Source organism: Elgaria multicarinata, chromosome 3, assembly GCF_023053635.1.
Source record: "Elgaria multicarinata webbii isolate HBS135686 ecotype San Diego chromosome 3, rElgMul1.1.pri, whole genome shotgun sequence".
In the NCBI taxonomy this organism is placed as follows: Eukaryota; Metazoa; Chordata; class Lepidosauria; order Squamata; family Anguidae; genus Elgaria; species Elgaria multicarinata.
In genome coordinates, this window is record NC_086173.1 from 52815966 (window position 1) to 52832164 (window position 16199).

Sequence of the window (16199 nt, forward strand, 5' to 3'; positions counted from 1 at the left end):
CGGCAACCTTTTTCTCACAAGTAATGTCATGATCCTAATCTTGTCACGCTAGAGAGCACTGGAGCTAGATGTAACCGCAAGAGCTGCCTCCTCGTTTCTTTTTTCCCCTTCCTTTTTTAGGGCCGCGGTGAGAGGAGCTTCCATGTGTTTTATGAGCTACTGGCTGGACTGCCAATAGGACAAAAGGAAGAACTTTATCTGCAGGAGTCGGAGACCTACTTTTATCTCAACCAGGCAAGTAAAACGATGAGATCAGAGACATGCATCAGCCATGCAGTGTTTGTCTTGCCTTCGTAAGTAGAATATTGAAGGCATCCAGCCGAACAGATAAAGGTTATGGCAAGAGGAGAAGCTTTTAAATACTTACCAGCACATCTATGCAAAAGGCTTATAACTGGTTTAACAGCTATTCCCTGTCCCTGGGGAAACCAAGGATCTATTGTTCATGGTGGGGGTGTGGGGGAGGAATTCTTTTCAGGACGAAGCCTTTGATAGAATTTATGGGACGCAGAACTGCTGAAGTAGCCAAGGAGAACTTACACTCTAAACTAAAATGTAACAAATACTTCTCACTGACTGATAAATATTTCTCCATTCACATAATTTTAATTTAATTTCAGTTAATTTAATTTCAATTAATGTGGGTCTACACTGTACTGAGCCACTACAAGATGCCAAGAAATATAGTTGTTCCAGGTGCAAGTTTGTTCCTCACTATGGCCTGGTGTTGGTTTTCCCAGGGCAGAGTGTGTGAGCTTCCAGGGAAGCAAGATGATCAAGACTTCCTGGTTTTGATTAACGCTCTCCAGATGATAGGCCTCTCTGATGACCAGCTCACCTCCATCTGGGCAGTGCTTGCTGGCATTTTGCAGCTGGGAAACATCTGTTTTACCTCTTGTGAGGTAGGTTGCATCTTTGCTCATTTCAAGGTGATGCCACCCGTGTCAGTGGAAGTAGCCCGGGGACATTGTTCTCATTGGTTCCAGCTCTATTTCTTTCCTAATTATAACGACGGTAGGAGGAAAAAGAGCAGGGCTGGCTCTTCATTCCCTCCTGAACCCAACTTAGCCAATAACCGTGAACTGTATCAGTGGGTTTTGCCTTCATAATTCAAGCCTGTTTGCTGAGGCAGAGTGCCTAGGACAAACATCCCGTCTATTCTGGCTATGAAGCACTTTTGGGCCACAGCCCAGCCAAGAAGATGCATGAGCTCCTGCTAAAACCAAACTAAGCAAGATCTTTGGGTATTACCCTTGGAATACTCCCACTCTAGTGACAACAATGTACAGTTGTACCCATGAATGTCTCAAGGATTTTATTTTTGGTACAAATAATGCTTTCTTTCTTTCCTTCTCTCTCTCTCTCTCTCTCTCTCTCTCTCTCTTTGACACATACAAACACATCATCAGAAAGAATCCTTTGAACTTGCAGCCATCCCAAGTGAAACAGAAATCCAGATTGTTGCCAATTTGCTGCATATTTCAGCAGATCTCCTTCAAAGAGCCATCACCCACCGAATCACTGTGAGTATCTCTTTCGTCTTTTGGCCCATTTCATTTTCTCGCATTAGGCTTTTCACAGAGGATTTGGGGCTGAGTGACATCGATTGTGTTGAGAGTGGGAAAGGATAAGTACCAGTTCCCCCTGCCTTCCTCATAGATTTTCTGCAATGGGATCTTAGAAGCACATCAACAGATAGTTGGTTCCATGGTGTCATTTGTGGTGTGTTCCTAGGATTGTCCTTGCTTTATAAGCACTGCTTTTTATTCCTCAATGCCAGCATCATTTTTTTATATGAAAGACCTTTTATTTTCCTAGATGGATCACGCTTGTGATGCCTTACAGTTGTTTACAGTTTTTTTAGACGACATTCTGATCCTCCAGTTTCACTTTTTTCAGAGCATTTTCTCTGTTTTTTTAAAGCTTGGGGGAAATGGAGTATTATTTCTGAAAGTGCGTTTTCTACTTGTGTATTTGCGCTATTCTGTTACAGCACAGCTCCACCTAGAAGTCTATGTAGCGGAAAAGCTTTGTGTAAAGCTAAGAACTCGATTCTGTGACAAAACTGAAAGCAATTAACAGTTTCATGTAGAAAAGGTCATAAACAAATCAGAATTTTTATTTGACTTGATTCAGGTTTAAGGCTTCAAGTGCATTATGTTTAAATTCAATTCCACCTGCCCAAAAAAAGCATGTAAAAAGCACCAGCAAAGAGTTTTAACTGCTTTTAGATTTCCTTTAGTCCATGATTAAGGAACTTCCAGAAGGGAGTTAATTAAAACCCCAGTAAGAGTCTAGTTTAATATATCAGTGGGTTCACTGCAGAAGTCTGCAACTATCTTGTTCTGCTTGATAGATTGGAGAACAGCAAAGAAAGGGCTGCATGAATTTTCCATAGTCTACAGATCTTAGCATCACAACAGTGCCGCTTTTGCCAATGAAGTAATGAAATTGATGATGGTGTTGCTGAGGAAATCTTATTATCTTTATTCCTTTAAACAGCTTGTTTCATAATCTGGTTTTCTGAGTTTTATGATTTGTATTTTATTGTATATCCACATTATTGATTGTTTTATTTCTTCCTCTGCTGAAAAGAACGGCTTTTATGCTGCTTTCTTCTGTTTTGATATTTTATTTTAATACTGGTTGGATCCAGACTAATTGAACTTAGAGCTCCATCACACCTACTTTCCCCCCCTGCTTTGAGTCCATTGTTTCCCCCTCCATTTCCTTAGTGACTCCAGTGCTGGCCACTTTCATATCTGTGCATTGTTGCACTATTTCAGCTCACGTATCTTTTCACCTGTATTGCTACCATGCCAGCGAAATCTCCCGCCCCACCCCCTACGTTCTCCTTCTGCCTGCAGTTAATTACATATATTATTTCTGCGCAAATACAAAAGCAAGGCAACCTGAAACTGTGCAATTAGAGTAAAACAACACACTATGCTTTCCTCTAAGATTATATTAAACAATATAAGTGAAGAGAAAGTATTACACTTAGCTTTTGGAGAAGTTTGTGGTCAATGTTGGCATGGCAATGAGAAGCCAACAGTGTTCTGGTCAGGAAACCTAGACATGCCTACACAGGAGTAAGAACCATAGAGTTGAATGGGACTGAGTCCCGGGCACGGGCATCGGTGGCCTTGCTCGCATTCTCCTTGGGTTGTTCAGGCACCCTCTCTCCCTCCCACTTCATGGTTCAGCAGTTGAGGGACGAACCGCCCCGCCCTCCTCTTTCATCAGTGAGACCACCCTTTGACACATACGCCCCCAACAAAAACCAGGATGGTCCGGTATAGTGCAAGGACAGCGATACACGGGACGGAGGAGTGGCTTTATTGCGCACGGAGGGGGAAAAACAGACTTTCCCCGCTCCAAAATAAGACTGAAAAGGGAGGGGAAGAGGCGAAATCATGCCTTTGAAATCATGGGACTTCAGTTGAGTCATGACAAACTTGTCCCATGATTCAACTAACTTAATATGGATCTAACCCATTGTGTCTGTTATGTTTAATTTTCTGTGAACCACCGAGAGAACACATGTTATTTATTTTACAATTATAGTAAAATAAAATAAAATATTCTGTTGAAATGACAAAATACTAATCCAGTGGTAAACAATTCTGTTATTTACAGTTTCCATTTCACGCAGTGCAATTTCTGAGTTATTTCCAAGAGTAGATGAACAAAGGAGTGAACATCTTAGTGCAGATTGTTTCAATTTATGGGCACAACAAGCCTGATTGTATAGATAAATAAACAAAGATGAAACAGAATACATTACACCTCTAAGTAAAACTAGAGCTTTCGTCATCGAAGGACTCTGAATCAGAAATCTTTATTATATTAAGCAATTACAGTTGCGCAATAGCTTCTCTTTTTTGGTATAAGGGTTCTCAATAACTGACATCTTTTTCTCCCCAGGAAACATGTTATGACCGGATATTCACTCCACTATCAGTAGAAAGTGCTATAGATGCCAGGTAACCTTCATTACTTTCCTCACTCTGGTACCTGCGGGCTTTTAATCCACATTCTAATCTTTCTTTTTTGTTCTCTCTCTTCCTGCTTATTCAGGGATGCTATTGCCAAAGTTTTGTACTCCCTGCTCTTTGATTGGCTGCTGATGAAAATCAATGAGTGGCTGGCCCCGTCGGAAATGGACAGCACTGTTGGCATTGTTGACATATACGGCTTTGAGGTCACTTCCTGTGTTCGCTTTGTAGTGTGCTCTGGGACGAGTATCTTGTGTTTTTGCCCCTATGTTTGTTGGCGTTGGTGTGAATGCTGATGGAGATCTCCCATATTTAGGCAGATTTTTTTTTTCCAGACAGGCTTCCTTAGCATTTGCGGTGGAATCATCTGAAAATCATGCACTGGAATCAACTGAAAAGCACCAAGCCCAGTTTGTGGCCTTGGCAACTTGTCCCTGAGACATCGCCATTGAACACCGCTCCCACTGAGTTTAATGAGTCACTCATGATGCTTTGTCTCTGGCCACTGTGTGTCATGCTGTCCCCAAGTATTCATACCAGTGTACAAAAACAACACAGTTTTGCTTCTCCCTCTTCATACCCTGATCCATGATTATAAAATGGTACTGGTGGATGGTTCCTTTTACTACAAGTGCATGCTGCTTCTACTTCCAGTTTCATTGTAGAATTAAGATCAGAGCAATACGTAGGTTATTTTCCTTCCCTGCCTTTCTCCTGTATAACTTCTAGGGAATGCTATGGTATAGCAGAATAATGGAACTACAGTAGTGAGGACTAGCTCTTTGTTTTGCTTTCACAAATAATACTGGATTTTCCTCACTAACCTCCATACCCCCCTGCCAAAATTGCTTTTCTAATTATAGAAAATTGTTCTATAATTTCGTTATAGAAATGTAACAAATAAATAAATAAATAAATAATAACTAGAAGCAAAAGTGGAGGGTCATGAAAGCACTCGTAAACAACCATGAGTGAGGAATGATGAGCACTCATTTAGAAAACCTCATGATGACTCTGTGCTGCACTTGTACCACTGTGGATCACCATAAGGTGGCATTGAGCTCTCCGTTCAGCAAGAGTCAGACAAGGGACCTATAGTGTTGCACCTAGTCCTACAAAATTTCTGGCTCTGGCTTCTCAGTCTGAACTGTTTCCATCACAGTGCTTCAAAGTGAGACGTTGGTACAATTGTTATACAATTGTTATACAGTTCCATGGTGCATTGTACCTATCTTTTGGGGAACCCCCAGGTTGGTGTGGCTCCTCTTCATTTCCAGTTGAGGCACAGTAATACCATTTATCCCATCCTTAAGAAAGAAAAAGGAGAATACTTCTGAGCACCTTCAGATGGGGGAAAATCCTGTCCCTTACCATTAGTTCTGGAGCTGCATATCTTCTTCCGCATTTGCCAGGAGCTCCTATTCCATGGAGGAGGAGAGCAGGAAGAGAAGCGACCACGTGGCCCATTCAGTTTAGTGAGACAGTGCCCCCTACTGACCATTTTATAGCGAATCCTCTCCTGCACATGGCAGGAAATCGCGACAAATAACATTATAGCACAGAAGAGTTGCATTTAATGATGATTATTTTATAATGAAAAAATGGCAGAAGGAGCGAGAGACACACAGGAGGAACATGGCATCGTTAAAATGACCCATGAAGATCCGTGAGTGGCCAGTCACGAGCGTGCTTTAAAACGCTCGTCTGAAGAAGCTCTAGGACTTCATTATCCCAATGAGGGAGATGACTCATACTCTCCCTCAGGGCCAGGGTTAAGGGTCGGTATTGGTTGCGCACATCCCATCGACAAGAGCCCTCTGGACTTTCTCCTCCTTTTCACAGTTGCAGTATGTTTGTTCACCTGCCTTTCGCAGTGGCCCAAATAATGGTGGTGGGGAGGAGGAGGAGTTGATGATGCCACTGCCTGCTTGCTCACTGGCTCTCTGCCTGTCGTGCTAGCAAGTGGTAGCAGTGAGGAGAAAGAGGAGCAACAGCAACAGGTGATGATAGACTCACTGAGGGAGAAAGGCCATTGAAGGGGTCTCTTGCCCAAGGGCCCTACAAAATCTGGAGTTTATTTATTTATTACATTTATATCCCGCCTTTTTCCCTCCAAGGAACCCAAGGTGGCATATATAATCCTCCTCCTCCTCATGTTATCCTCACAACAACAACCCTGTGAGGTAGGTTGGGCTGAGAATCTGTGACTGGCCCAAAGTCACCCAGTGGGTCTCCATGGCCGAGTGGGGACTAGAACCCGGATCTCCCAACTCCCAGTCCAACATTTTAGCCACTACACCACACTGGCTCCCCCTGCAGTGCCCTCCCTGTCAAGAGGGGGTGGGGGGAGCCAGAACTACATAAATCCAACATTTGTATTTTATTTGCTTTTTGTCTCTTTCCATTTAACTTCCCCTTCCCCATATTAGTCTGTATGAACCAGGATGCCTTCTCCCCTTGCAGAGAGGCTATGCCAACTGCAAAAGAGAAGTAATGGATGTTTTTCCAGCCTCAGTAATTAAAACGGGTCAGCACGATATGCTAAAGCCAGCAGGGGCTGTTGGCATTTTTCCCCAGCGCAGTGCCTCTTAAACACTTACCTTGCTGGCTTGTGAATCAGAAGTGAAAGAGGCCTGTGCCATTCTATGTTTTCACAGGATCTCGGGGTGAACAGCCTGGAACAGCTGTGTATTAATTTTGCCAATGAACATCTCCAGAACTTTTTCAGTCAGATAGTCATCACTCAAGAGGAGGTAAAATAGAATGCTAGGCATGTGTGAGTGGGTGCGCCACTGTCCATGTGTGTAAAAGCAAAGGTTATATTGTGTGGAGGCAGCTTGGTTCTGCTGTGAAAAAAGATAGGTCATTAGGGACAAGCCCTTGATAGAATTGCAGTCTGAAGTGTGAATCCTGTTTTCATAATCTGGTGCTACTGGACTGGCTGAAGCCAACTGCTTTGTGCCTTTATTCTCTTTTCCCGCAACTTCCCACCACACATGCAAGTGTTTATCCAAAGTACGTGCTTTTGTCTTAGGGCCAGCCCTACCATTAGGCAGAGTGAGGCAGTTGCCTCAGGCAGCAAATGCTAGGATGTGGCACCAAATGATTGGAGGAGAAAGATGTATGCTGTGTGGCCTGCCCTGTACCCCTTAAGCTAGCCTAGTGCCTCCAGGTGCAGTGAGGTATGCCGTCCCATCCCACGTATTGAAGTAAGATTCAACTGCCAGTCCAGTTGTCTTTTGTACATGGAATGGGAGGGGGCATTACCTTGTTCTTTGCCTCAGCCAGCAAAATGTCATGGAGTGGCCCTGTTTTGGTTGTGTGATATGGAGCACCAAACCACTAAGAAATAGTTTGCTGACTAACTCTGTGGCTTTTGGTATTTTATGGCATGGCTGTGGGGTTTTGTTTGGATTATCTGTGACTACCAGGAGGAGTATCGACAAGAAGACCTAATCTGGAGTCCTGTGTCCAAGATGTCTATGGAATCCTGTTTGGACCTGATAGCTGCAAAGCCCCATGGAATCTTGCGCATCCTGGATGATCAGACTTTACTATCACAGGTCAGGGATTTGTTAGGGTTCCCTTTCATACTTGTATAAGGTGTCCAAAGTATTTTTGTGGGCTAAAGCTTATAGAGAAGAGGGGAGATGGATGTCCCCCTCAAAGCAGACCTATAAGTGTCTCTTTCTTGTTATGTTAATCTTCTTGTGTTGGATTTTGTTAAAGTATTGCAACTAAAACGATCAATGGGCTGGAGCAACTCCCCTAATGAGGAAAGGTTACAAAACCTGGGAGCCTGTCTAGACGAGAGGTTTGCCCCGGAGTAGATATGGAGTGGCAGAAGGACATCTATATGACACAGCCGTCAACCTGAAGCCATCCAGGGACAAACCCCCTAAACTCCGCTTTAAAAAAGTCGGGCACTTACCCCGACTTTTTTTAAGTGGAGGCATGCTATAGCTGATGATGCCCCCTGATTGGTCGCCATCAGCTGAAGGAGAAAACCCCCTAAACTCCGCTGCGTGTCCCTCTCTTCCTCCCCCTCTGGCTGCCCTGTTCCACCCCCCAATTTTTTTAAATTTATTATTATTTTAATCTGTAGGTGCAAACTTTTGCATCTACAGATGAAAAAAAAATGGTGGGGAGGAATGGGGCAGCCAGAGGGTGGGGAAGAGAGGGATGTGTGGTACTCAAACTGGCTCTCCTCCCTCTGAGGAGAGCTGGTACGGTGCCATGCGTCCCTCCCCCTCCAGCTGCCCCATTCCTCTCACCCTATTTTGTTTTGTTTTTTTAATCTGTAGATGCAAAGGTTCGCATCTATAGATTAAAAAGGGGGAGAGGAATGGGGAAGCCATAGGGAGAGGAGCCAGCTGCTCCATTCCTCCCCTCCCTGGTGCTTGGCCCGCTGGTGGCAGCAACTCCACATTGGCGCTCCTTCCCATGCAGATGCCGGGAAGAAGCACCAATGCTGGAGCCTGAGGCCTTGCCGTCAAGACAGGGCCTGGGACTATTTCTCTTAGAAAAAGGGTGAGTGAGGGCAGACGGTATACAAAATTATGTGTGGTGTGGAGAATGCAGATAGGGAGACATTTTATCCCTTTCCCATAATACTAGAAGCCAGGGTGATCCCATGAAGCTGATTGACGAGAGATTCAGGACAGATACAAGGAAATATTTCTTCACACAGCACATAGTTAAACTATGGAATTTGCTACCACAAGATGTGGTGATGGCCACCAATTTGGATGGCTTTAAAAGGGGATTGGATAAATTCCTGGAGGAAAACACTGGAGGAAAAGATGGCTCTATGTTGCTTCCAGTATCAGAGTCAGTATACCTCTTGTATACCAGTTGCTGGGGAACACAAATGGGAGGGTGTTATTGCTCTCATGTACTACTTGTGGGTTTCCCACAGGCAGCTGGTTGGCCACTGTACTAGCTGAACCCTTGGTCTGATCCAACATGACTCTTCCTATGTTTTTATGAGAATGTTATACCCAGCCCTGATTAGCAACAGACTTATGCACACTGAAACAGACCTACAAGAGTGGCTATCATGTTTGCTGCGAGGACACGTGTGCCACGCTGATGTTTCCCACAGCAAACGTTGGTGAACACCAATGCATATGAACTCTTGGGATCCCTGGCCAGGTGGCAGCTCCCTCATTGGTCAGGCCCAACTTTGCACATCATGGGAAAACAACACGTGCAAATAATGTCCTGTTATGAATATGTGAATGTGTATTTGCCAGCATGTGTGCCAATTGTGGAACTGACCATCTCATTATTTCCAAATTTAACAAACTCTAACATGAGACTCTAAAAAGCTAATTCCTCTTCTGGCAAATAAAAACTGATTAATTCAAATAGAGCTTCTGCTGGCACAGTTCTCTGGGCATCTGGCCTATTTGGAAGGCATATCCCAATTCTCCCATGAGTCGAAAGCCGAGAGGCGATATGGGAAGAGATAGCACCCATTCTTTGCAGGGAGACCCAAACTTTTTAGGTGGGTGGGCACATTTTGGAATTTTGAGAGAGTGTCCTGGGCTGCCATGGAGGGACTTGCTCCTTCATAAAATGGCTACCGTTGCGAGCATGGCTGGCCCCAAAACATTCATTACCCAGGAGGGGAACTGGTGAAACTAGAAGAAAAGTAAGCTAGTCAAATACTTATGCACAAGGCAGAAATGGGGTCTCTGAAACAGAAAACCACTCTTTTGAACCCAAACAAAGATGGTGCTAGAAATACTTTGGTTTGAAGCATAACCTCCCAGTTAAAAAGTAATAATTATTGTTTTTAAGAAATTAAATTAAAATATCTCCTATCCAGGCCACAGACCACACCTTCCTACAGAAGTGCCATTACCATCATGCCAACAGTCCATGGTATGTCAAGCCCAAGCTGCCTTTGCCGGTCTTCACTGTGCAACATTATGCAGGACCCGTTACCTACCAGGTATCCGGAGGCATCTTCCCTCCAATGCGCCGTGCCTTTTGTGTTTCTCCTGTGCTTGCATGCCTGGGTGTAGCTCAAGGTACAATCAGATAGGACAAAGGCAAGCTTTGCTCATCAATAGCAAGTGGGACATATAGATTTGCTACTGCCTAATCCAGAGATATATTTCGGGTAGGGATTCAGCTCTGGGATATGGATCCTGTGTTGTTACATACACAAGTGTCAGCTCTAGCATGGTAACCCAACTAGGGTCTTCAAAGAACCCCCGTTATTGTAAACCCACATTGTATGATGATTTTTTAAGCAGTTCCTTCTAAATTTGTGCACTGCTCTTTTGTCTTGTGGCTGTAGACTGTGCTCATGGTTTTGAATGATTCTCTGGAAAAATAAGGGCTAAAACCAGTGCAGTTGGACAAAAGTTTCTACTATGCTAGATGGTGCTCCAAACTTCCATGTAGCTATCCTGTTTTCAAAAGCAAGTTGGTTTGTTGTGGGGGTGAAGATCATCTTTAGAAAAGACAGAAAGCTTCATTTATGGAGTGGTTAAAAAAACTACATTGTGAATGAAACAGAATTTGGCTTTTCAGGTCCACAAGTTTCTGAATAAAAACCATAACCAGCTACACCCAGAAATCCTGAATATTTTCTCCCAGAGCCATCTTAAGGTACAGTGCATGGTTTATGTCCATTATTATGTTTCCAGTCCCATGATTTTACAATGTGGAACCTTCCCATGATACTACAGCCCAGAGACACAGACATTTTTTTCATCCATGTGGTAGTCATCAAGAGCCCCTTAAATGCATGCCAGCTTTGAGTTGACAGAAAAATCACTTCAGGGATTATGCTTCCACATGGCTCATCTTTGTCTCTGGATAGCACTATGTTTTAAAGAGGAGTTGTAATTCATTTTTAGGCTGATTTTGTCATGGGTGCAAATATTTATTTATTTTTTAAAAGATTTTTAACCTGAGTATTGGGGTGCACTGCCCTCACAAGGTGGCTTACAACATCACAAAAACATAAACATATAAATTCCCATTAATCACACATGCAGCAAGCAGCAGCTAATGATTTTTAAGCTCCAAATACAGACTGAATATCTGCAGTTATATAAATTCCCTCAGTGTTCTATCTACCCTTTAGACAGCACCACCTGATCAAGCTTTCATGTATAAGGGATGCTGTGGAGTTGTGGCATTTGGTGTAAAGGGCATCCAATTTATTTATTTTTTTGTACTGTTGGATTGTCTGGGGAATTGCTTTCCACTGTATTTCAGCCCTTGGGTGGATAGAGAATGAAGGGAGCTGGTCTTTCTGCTTGTTAATTTTTCAAATAAGTGTTCCAAGATTATTCTGAAGCTCTGCAGGCTTTGATTTCTTTTGTCCATCTTCTCTGAAGCTGGTCTCCAGCCTTTTCCAAAGAGTCAAGGAACAGCAGCCCAACCAAAGAGAGCCAGGAAGGCCAAAACGTCAAGCATCTACATTAGTGTCTAGATTCCAGCAGTCCTTGCAAGACCTCATGGCTAAACTAGACAGGTGAGGGCTACTATTTTTTCCTGGTGCTACCTTACAGCACAGCCACCTTATCTATGTTTGGAATGGAGGAGTATGAGGATGGAGGTAGGAAATGACAATAAGCAGAATGAGGATCTGGTCATCCACACACCAGTCTGTGCTTCTGAAAATGTTGGTTCAACTTATTACCATCAGCACGTCATTTGGAGCCACATCTCATGTTACTTCTAAAAGAGAGGATTGAACTTGCAGGAGGCATATCTAGAAATGGCCTCTTGTACAATATTCCAAGGACTCTTAGAATGACCTGAAGATCCTAACTTTGGTGGCACCACTATATATCTGGTGTGGCATCTCTGGTGTCTTTCAGAGAGTCCCTATCCCCTAAACCTGGCAGTCCAGGTGGTCACTTGGCAAGCTGAATTAAATGGGTGGCTAGTTGGCACTGCTTCCCCCAGTGGTACTAACCCCAACCTAAAATAGTCCATTGAATCACTAACTGCCACACCCAACCTGGTACCTTCCAGATGTTTATGGCTGCAACACCCAGTATTCCTGGGCATTGGCTGTGCTGACTGGGATTGATGGGAACTGAAATTCAAAACATTTGAAAGGCACCAGGTTTGGGAAGGTTGGCCCATTGAGTTAACAGAGAAGTAGGACTCCGAAGTATTATGGTGGTGGTGAGGTGAGGTGACCAGGGTACCAGCTCACCACTCTGCCAGCTCTCAGTCTCATTTCCTAGAGGATTAACATCTGAAGCAATGGTGTGAGATACAATGACTCAGAACCCAACTCCTAAGATTTGATTTAGCTGTTGTAGTAGTCAGGGGTGGGCAACATGTGGCCTGCAGGCCGTGTGTAGGCCTTTGGCCCTAATGTAATGTAGATGCAGGGAGTCCAGAGGGAAAGGAGGATGAGGAAAATGGGAGTGCGGGGAGCCGAAATGGATGATGTGCTGAAGGAGAGGAAAGCCCCCTGCAAGGGATCAGTTCAGACCTCTGGCAAGACTACCCTAGAAAGAAAGCGTGAGAATGAGAGAGACAGAGAAAAGGAGAAGAGGATGGAAGAGAGACAGAGGTGCCACAGGCAGACAGGCAGGTTGGACTGTGAGGAAACGCTCCAGGTGTCACGAAGAGACCCAAACTCTTAGTGACACCTGGCATCTGGAAGTGGCTTTTCAACTGCAAATGGGGCAGAACTACAGAATTTTGTGAATCATGTGAAGAACAGGATTCTCCTTTAGGTGCACAATACTGTTGCAGTTAAGGTCAGCTCCTTAGGTGAAATAGTCATCTAGTTCCTTGCATATTAACTGCTTCTTGTTCTTTTTTTCCTTTCATCCTCTTAAAAGTATCCTTCTCGGTTTTTGTCTGTCAGGGCTGAAGGCAGAGATCATTGCAGCCCACTCTAATAATAAGAATAACTTTTAATCATCATTTATTAGCCACAAGGGGTTGCAGAGTCTGTGGGCGCCAGATTGCTGATCCATACCCCTACCTCCGTGGTTTCTCACGTTGTCCAAACCTGGTGAAGGTGGCTTGTTGGGCTGGTTTACAAACCACCCAGAAACCCATGGCTTGTTCTAAGGTTTCAGAGTGGTTTGTAAACCACCCCAGCCACTCACCCTTGCCAGGTTTGGACATCATGACAACCCGCACCTGGGAAAGGTAATTATGCTAATTAGGCAGCTTGCAATCAGCACACGCGGGGAGGGCGGGAAATCCACTGTGGCTTATTTTCCTTCTGTGATCATGCAAACAAGTCAGGGTGACTTGTTAACCGCCTGAGGTTGTGCAAACTGGGCCAGACTGGTCAACTTTTAGTTGATGACTTCTTCTTTTCTCCATACCCTACAGCAGCCACATTTTCTTTGTTCGGTGCATCAAACCCAATTCCAAAAAGGTAAGGAAGTCATTACTTTGGTGGGGCAGGATCCGGGGTGTGGCTGTCTTGAGTTATTATCAAATTAAGACCTTATTCTAACCTATTACTTATTTTTGTAAGAGATGTGGTCCATCCCATCTGGAGAGCATCAAATTGGGGAAAGGTGCTCTACGTATTCTCTGGCTGGCCTGATACGCACCATCTGGGGTGATGGTTGAAATTCTGGGGTTACTTTTCAGTGGTCCTTTTTCTATCCTTATTCTATGCTACTTTTGCCTTATTGAGCCCATTCATTTTAAACCTCAGGTGCCAAACATATTTGATACTGAATATGTGGCTTGTCAGCTGAGGCATTCTGGGATTTTTGAGGCCATACGCGTCAGGAAAGAAGGCTACCCCATCCGCATCCCATTCCACAATTTCCTGATCCGGTAAGGCTGTTACTTGCTCTGTTGAAACGGAAGAGACATCATAAAACAATTGCATACCAATAAAACACAATTTAAGATGCAATAACAACAGCAAGTTCAACATACCAAACCAAACAGTAATAAAACAGTAACTTTCTCAGTCAATTTAGATTTATAAAAGCTTTTATGTAACTTACTTGAAAAGATGTCAGGGTCAGGATCAGGTGGGTTTCTGGGAGGGAATCTACACGTCGTTGTGAGGGCGCTTACATGCGCCCCCACAACGACTGTGTAGACCGAGAAAGAAGAGACAGAGGAAGAGGCGGAAGAGGAGGCGGCTGGGGAACCGGCCGCGTCCTTGCCGCCGCCTTCCTGCCGGCCTCCTGCTGCTGGGCTAAGAGCCACCCAGGTCGGAGAGCTCAGCAGAAGCGGAAGCCAAGCTCTTCGACCCGGGTGGCTCTTAGCCCGGCAGCAGGAGGCCGGCGGGGAGGCGGCAGCGGCGGCAAGGACGTGGCTGGTTCCCCAGCCGCCTCCTCCTCCGCCTCTTCTTTCTCGGTCTACACAGTCGTTGTGGGGGCGCACTGGGGGCGCATGTAAGCGCCCTCCCAACGACGTGTAGATTCCCTCCAGGACTGACTTATTCCTAATGGCAGTAGTCACACACACACACAGAAGGTATACCAGCTGATCCTACTTTCTGTACTGGGGCATTCTGAGCAGGGTGTCTCCAGCTGACCTCCGGGAGCCTGGGGTGTGTGTGTCCTCTTGTGGGGAGGGTATTGTGGATAGGGCTTCCAAATTGTTTCACCTTATAAACCTTTGCAAAGGTTTTCATCTGTGATGAAAAGGTTCCAGACACAATGATAGTGCAATCCTACAATGCAGAGGTGGAGAACCTCAGGCCCTGGAGCCAAATCCATCCTCCTGGGGTCCCAATCCGAACATCTGGGATGCATGCTTCTTCCAACCACTGGTTGTTTAGTGGTTTCCTGATTTTTGTGGATCTTTTCCCTGTTCTAAAAAGTTGAAATGCCTCACCTAAGGCTTAGTTACTGGCAGAAAGATCTTTAAAATACTAATATGCTGTTTTACAGTGGGTTGTTTTGTTTGTTTGTTTGTAATTTCGGCCTCACCTCTTTTGCTTTTGGTCCCACCCATCACTGGGATGTGGTTATAATGGCTACTCAGATGTAAGACCCATTGAGTTCAATAGGGCTTAGGCTATAGGACTGAATTTTAAGTCTCCTTTATATTTTAGACATATTTGCTTAAATAGCACAAAGGGGAAAATAGCTGGTTAGAGTAAAGGCTGATTTATACCTTATGCAGAATGAGATGGTAGATTCTGGGCTTGTATTACTTCAGACTGCAGGTGGGCTGTCATATTTTTGAAGTTTCTTCATGTAAAACAGCTCTCTGCTTAGCACATCAGACAGCAGTTTAAGGAGGCTACGTGCCAGGCGGTTTTACATGGGAAACTTAGAGTGTCATCAAATGGGGGCGGGGGCAGAAATCATGTTTTCCTACCATCACTCCCCCCCCCCCCGCGCTTCTGTCCCACAATACATCCTCTTTCTTCACACAGGGGAAGAAAGAGGGAGTAAACAATGACCATGTGGCCCATTCAGCAGGTGTTTTTATTGCGCTGCTTTTCCTGCACACAGCAGGAAATGGCGGCACGTTTCGCTTCCCCCCCCCCAAATGGATTTACCGGGGGGGGGGTTATTTTGTCACGGAAAGACTTGAAGAAGCGGGAGATGCATGGGAGGCGGACGGTGTTGTCAAAAGGACCCGCAAAAAACTGAGTTGCCAGTTACGAGCATGCAATAAAACACTCGTCAGAAGAGTCTCTTAAAAAAAAAAGACACCCCCCCACTTGACGTGTGCATTTGAGCATAATGTGTAGATCAGTCCTTACTTTAATCAGCTGGGGTCTTTGTGCTGCTTCAGCAGATATGTCTAAGACTAAGGGTGCACCAGGCAGTTCTTTGAGGGTGCAGTCCTATGCATGTTTAGATAGAAAAATGGGTGGGGCATGTTGGGAGTATTTCCTCTCTAAACATGCGTAGGATTGCATCCTGACAGGAGGAGAAGCTGACCTTCCATAGACACTCCATTCTCCAAGAACATTATGTTGCTATTCTTTGCGGATGTGAAGTTCTCACCCTGGAAAGAGGCAGCAGAACTACTCATAAGTAAGCAGCCCAATGTGTTTTGTGAAGTGATGGGCTCGTCTTCTTACATGTGAATAGATCTGCTGGCTGAGAGTCTCCCTGCCTGTCCCTTTCCAGCCAGCATTTCTCCCGTTATCCTAATATGGCTGATTTGGCTGTGATATGTTCAAAACTCTCTGCAGAGTATTGGTGCCTGTTTTGACTTAACCTCTGAAGTGCTGAGATTGATTTCCTTTCTCCATACTCTATGGCA

The 16199-nt window shown here is 44.6% G+C and overlaps 2 protein-coding genes across 2 annotated transcripts in view; both read left to right on the plus strand.

Annotated features, from left to right (window-relative positions):
• TSEN54 (tRNA splicing endonuclease subunit 54) overlaps positions 1-1325 on the plus strand; it is a 121818-nt gene extending 120493 nt beyond the window's left edge. Inside the window, exon 12 of the transcript XR_010025191.1 lies at positions 1312-1325. The gene's annotated coding sequence lies outside the window, so the exon portion shown is untranslated. The remainder of the gene's footprint in view (positions 1-1311) is intronic.
• The window catches only part of MYO15B (myosin XVB), a 94780-nt gene that overhangs the window by 10968 nt on the left and 67613 nt on the right, over positions 1-16199 (plus strand). Inside the window, exons 6-16 of the mRNA XM_063121505.1 lie at positions 121-234; positions 1410-1523; positions 3928-3986; positions 4081-4204; positions 6656-6751; positions 7430-7561; positions 9832-9957; positions 10545-10622; positions 11360-11496; positions 13335-13380; positions 13669-13793. Of these exons, the coding sequence (XP_062977575.1) occupies positions 121-234; positions 1410-1523; positions 3928-3986; positions 4081-4204; positions 6656-6751; positions 7430-7561; positions 9832-9957; positions 10545-10622; positions 11360-11496; positions 13335-13380; positions 13669-13793 (1151 nt within the window). The remainder of the gene's footprint in view (positions 1-120; positions 235-1409; positions 1524-3927; positions 3987-4080; positions 4205-6655; positions 6752-7429; positions 7562-9831; positions 9958-10544; positions 10623-11359; positions 11497-13334; positions 13381-13668; positions 13794-16199) is intronic.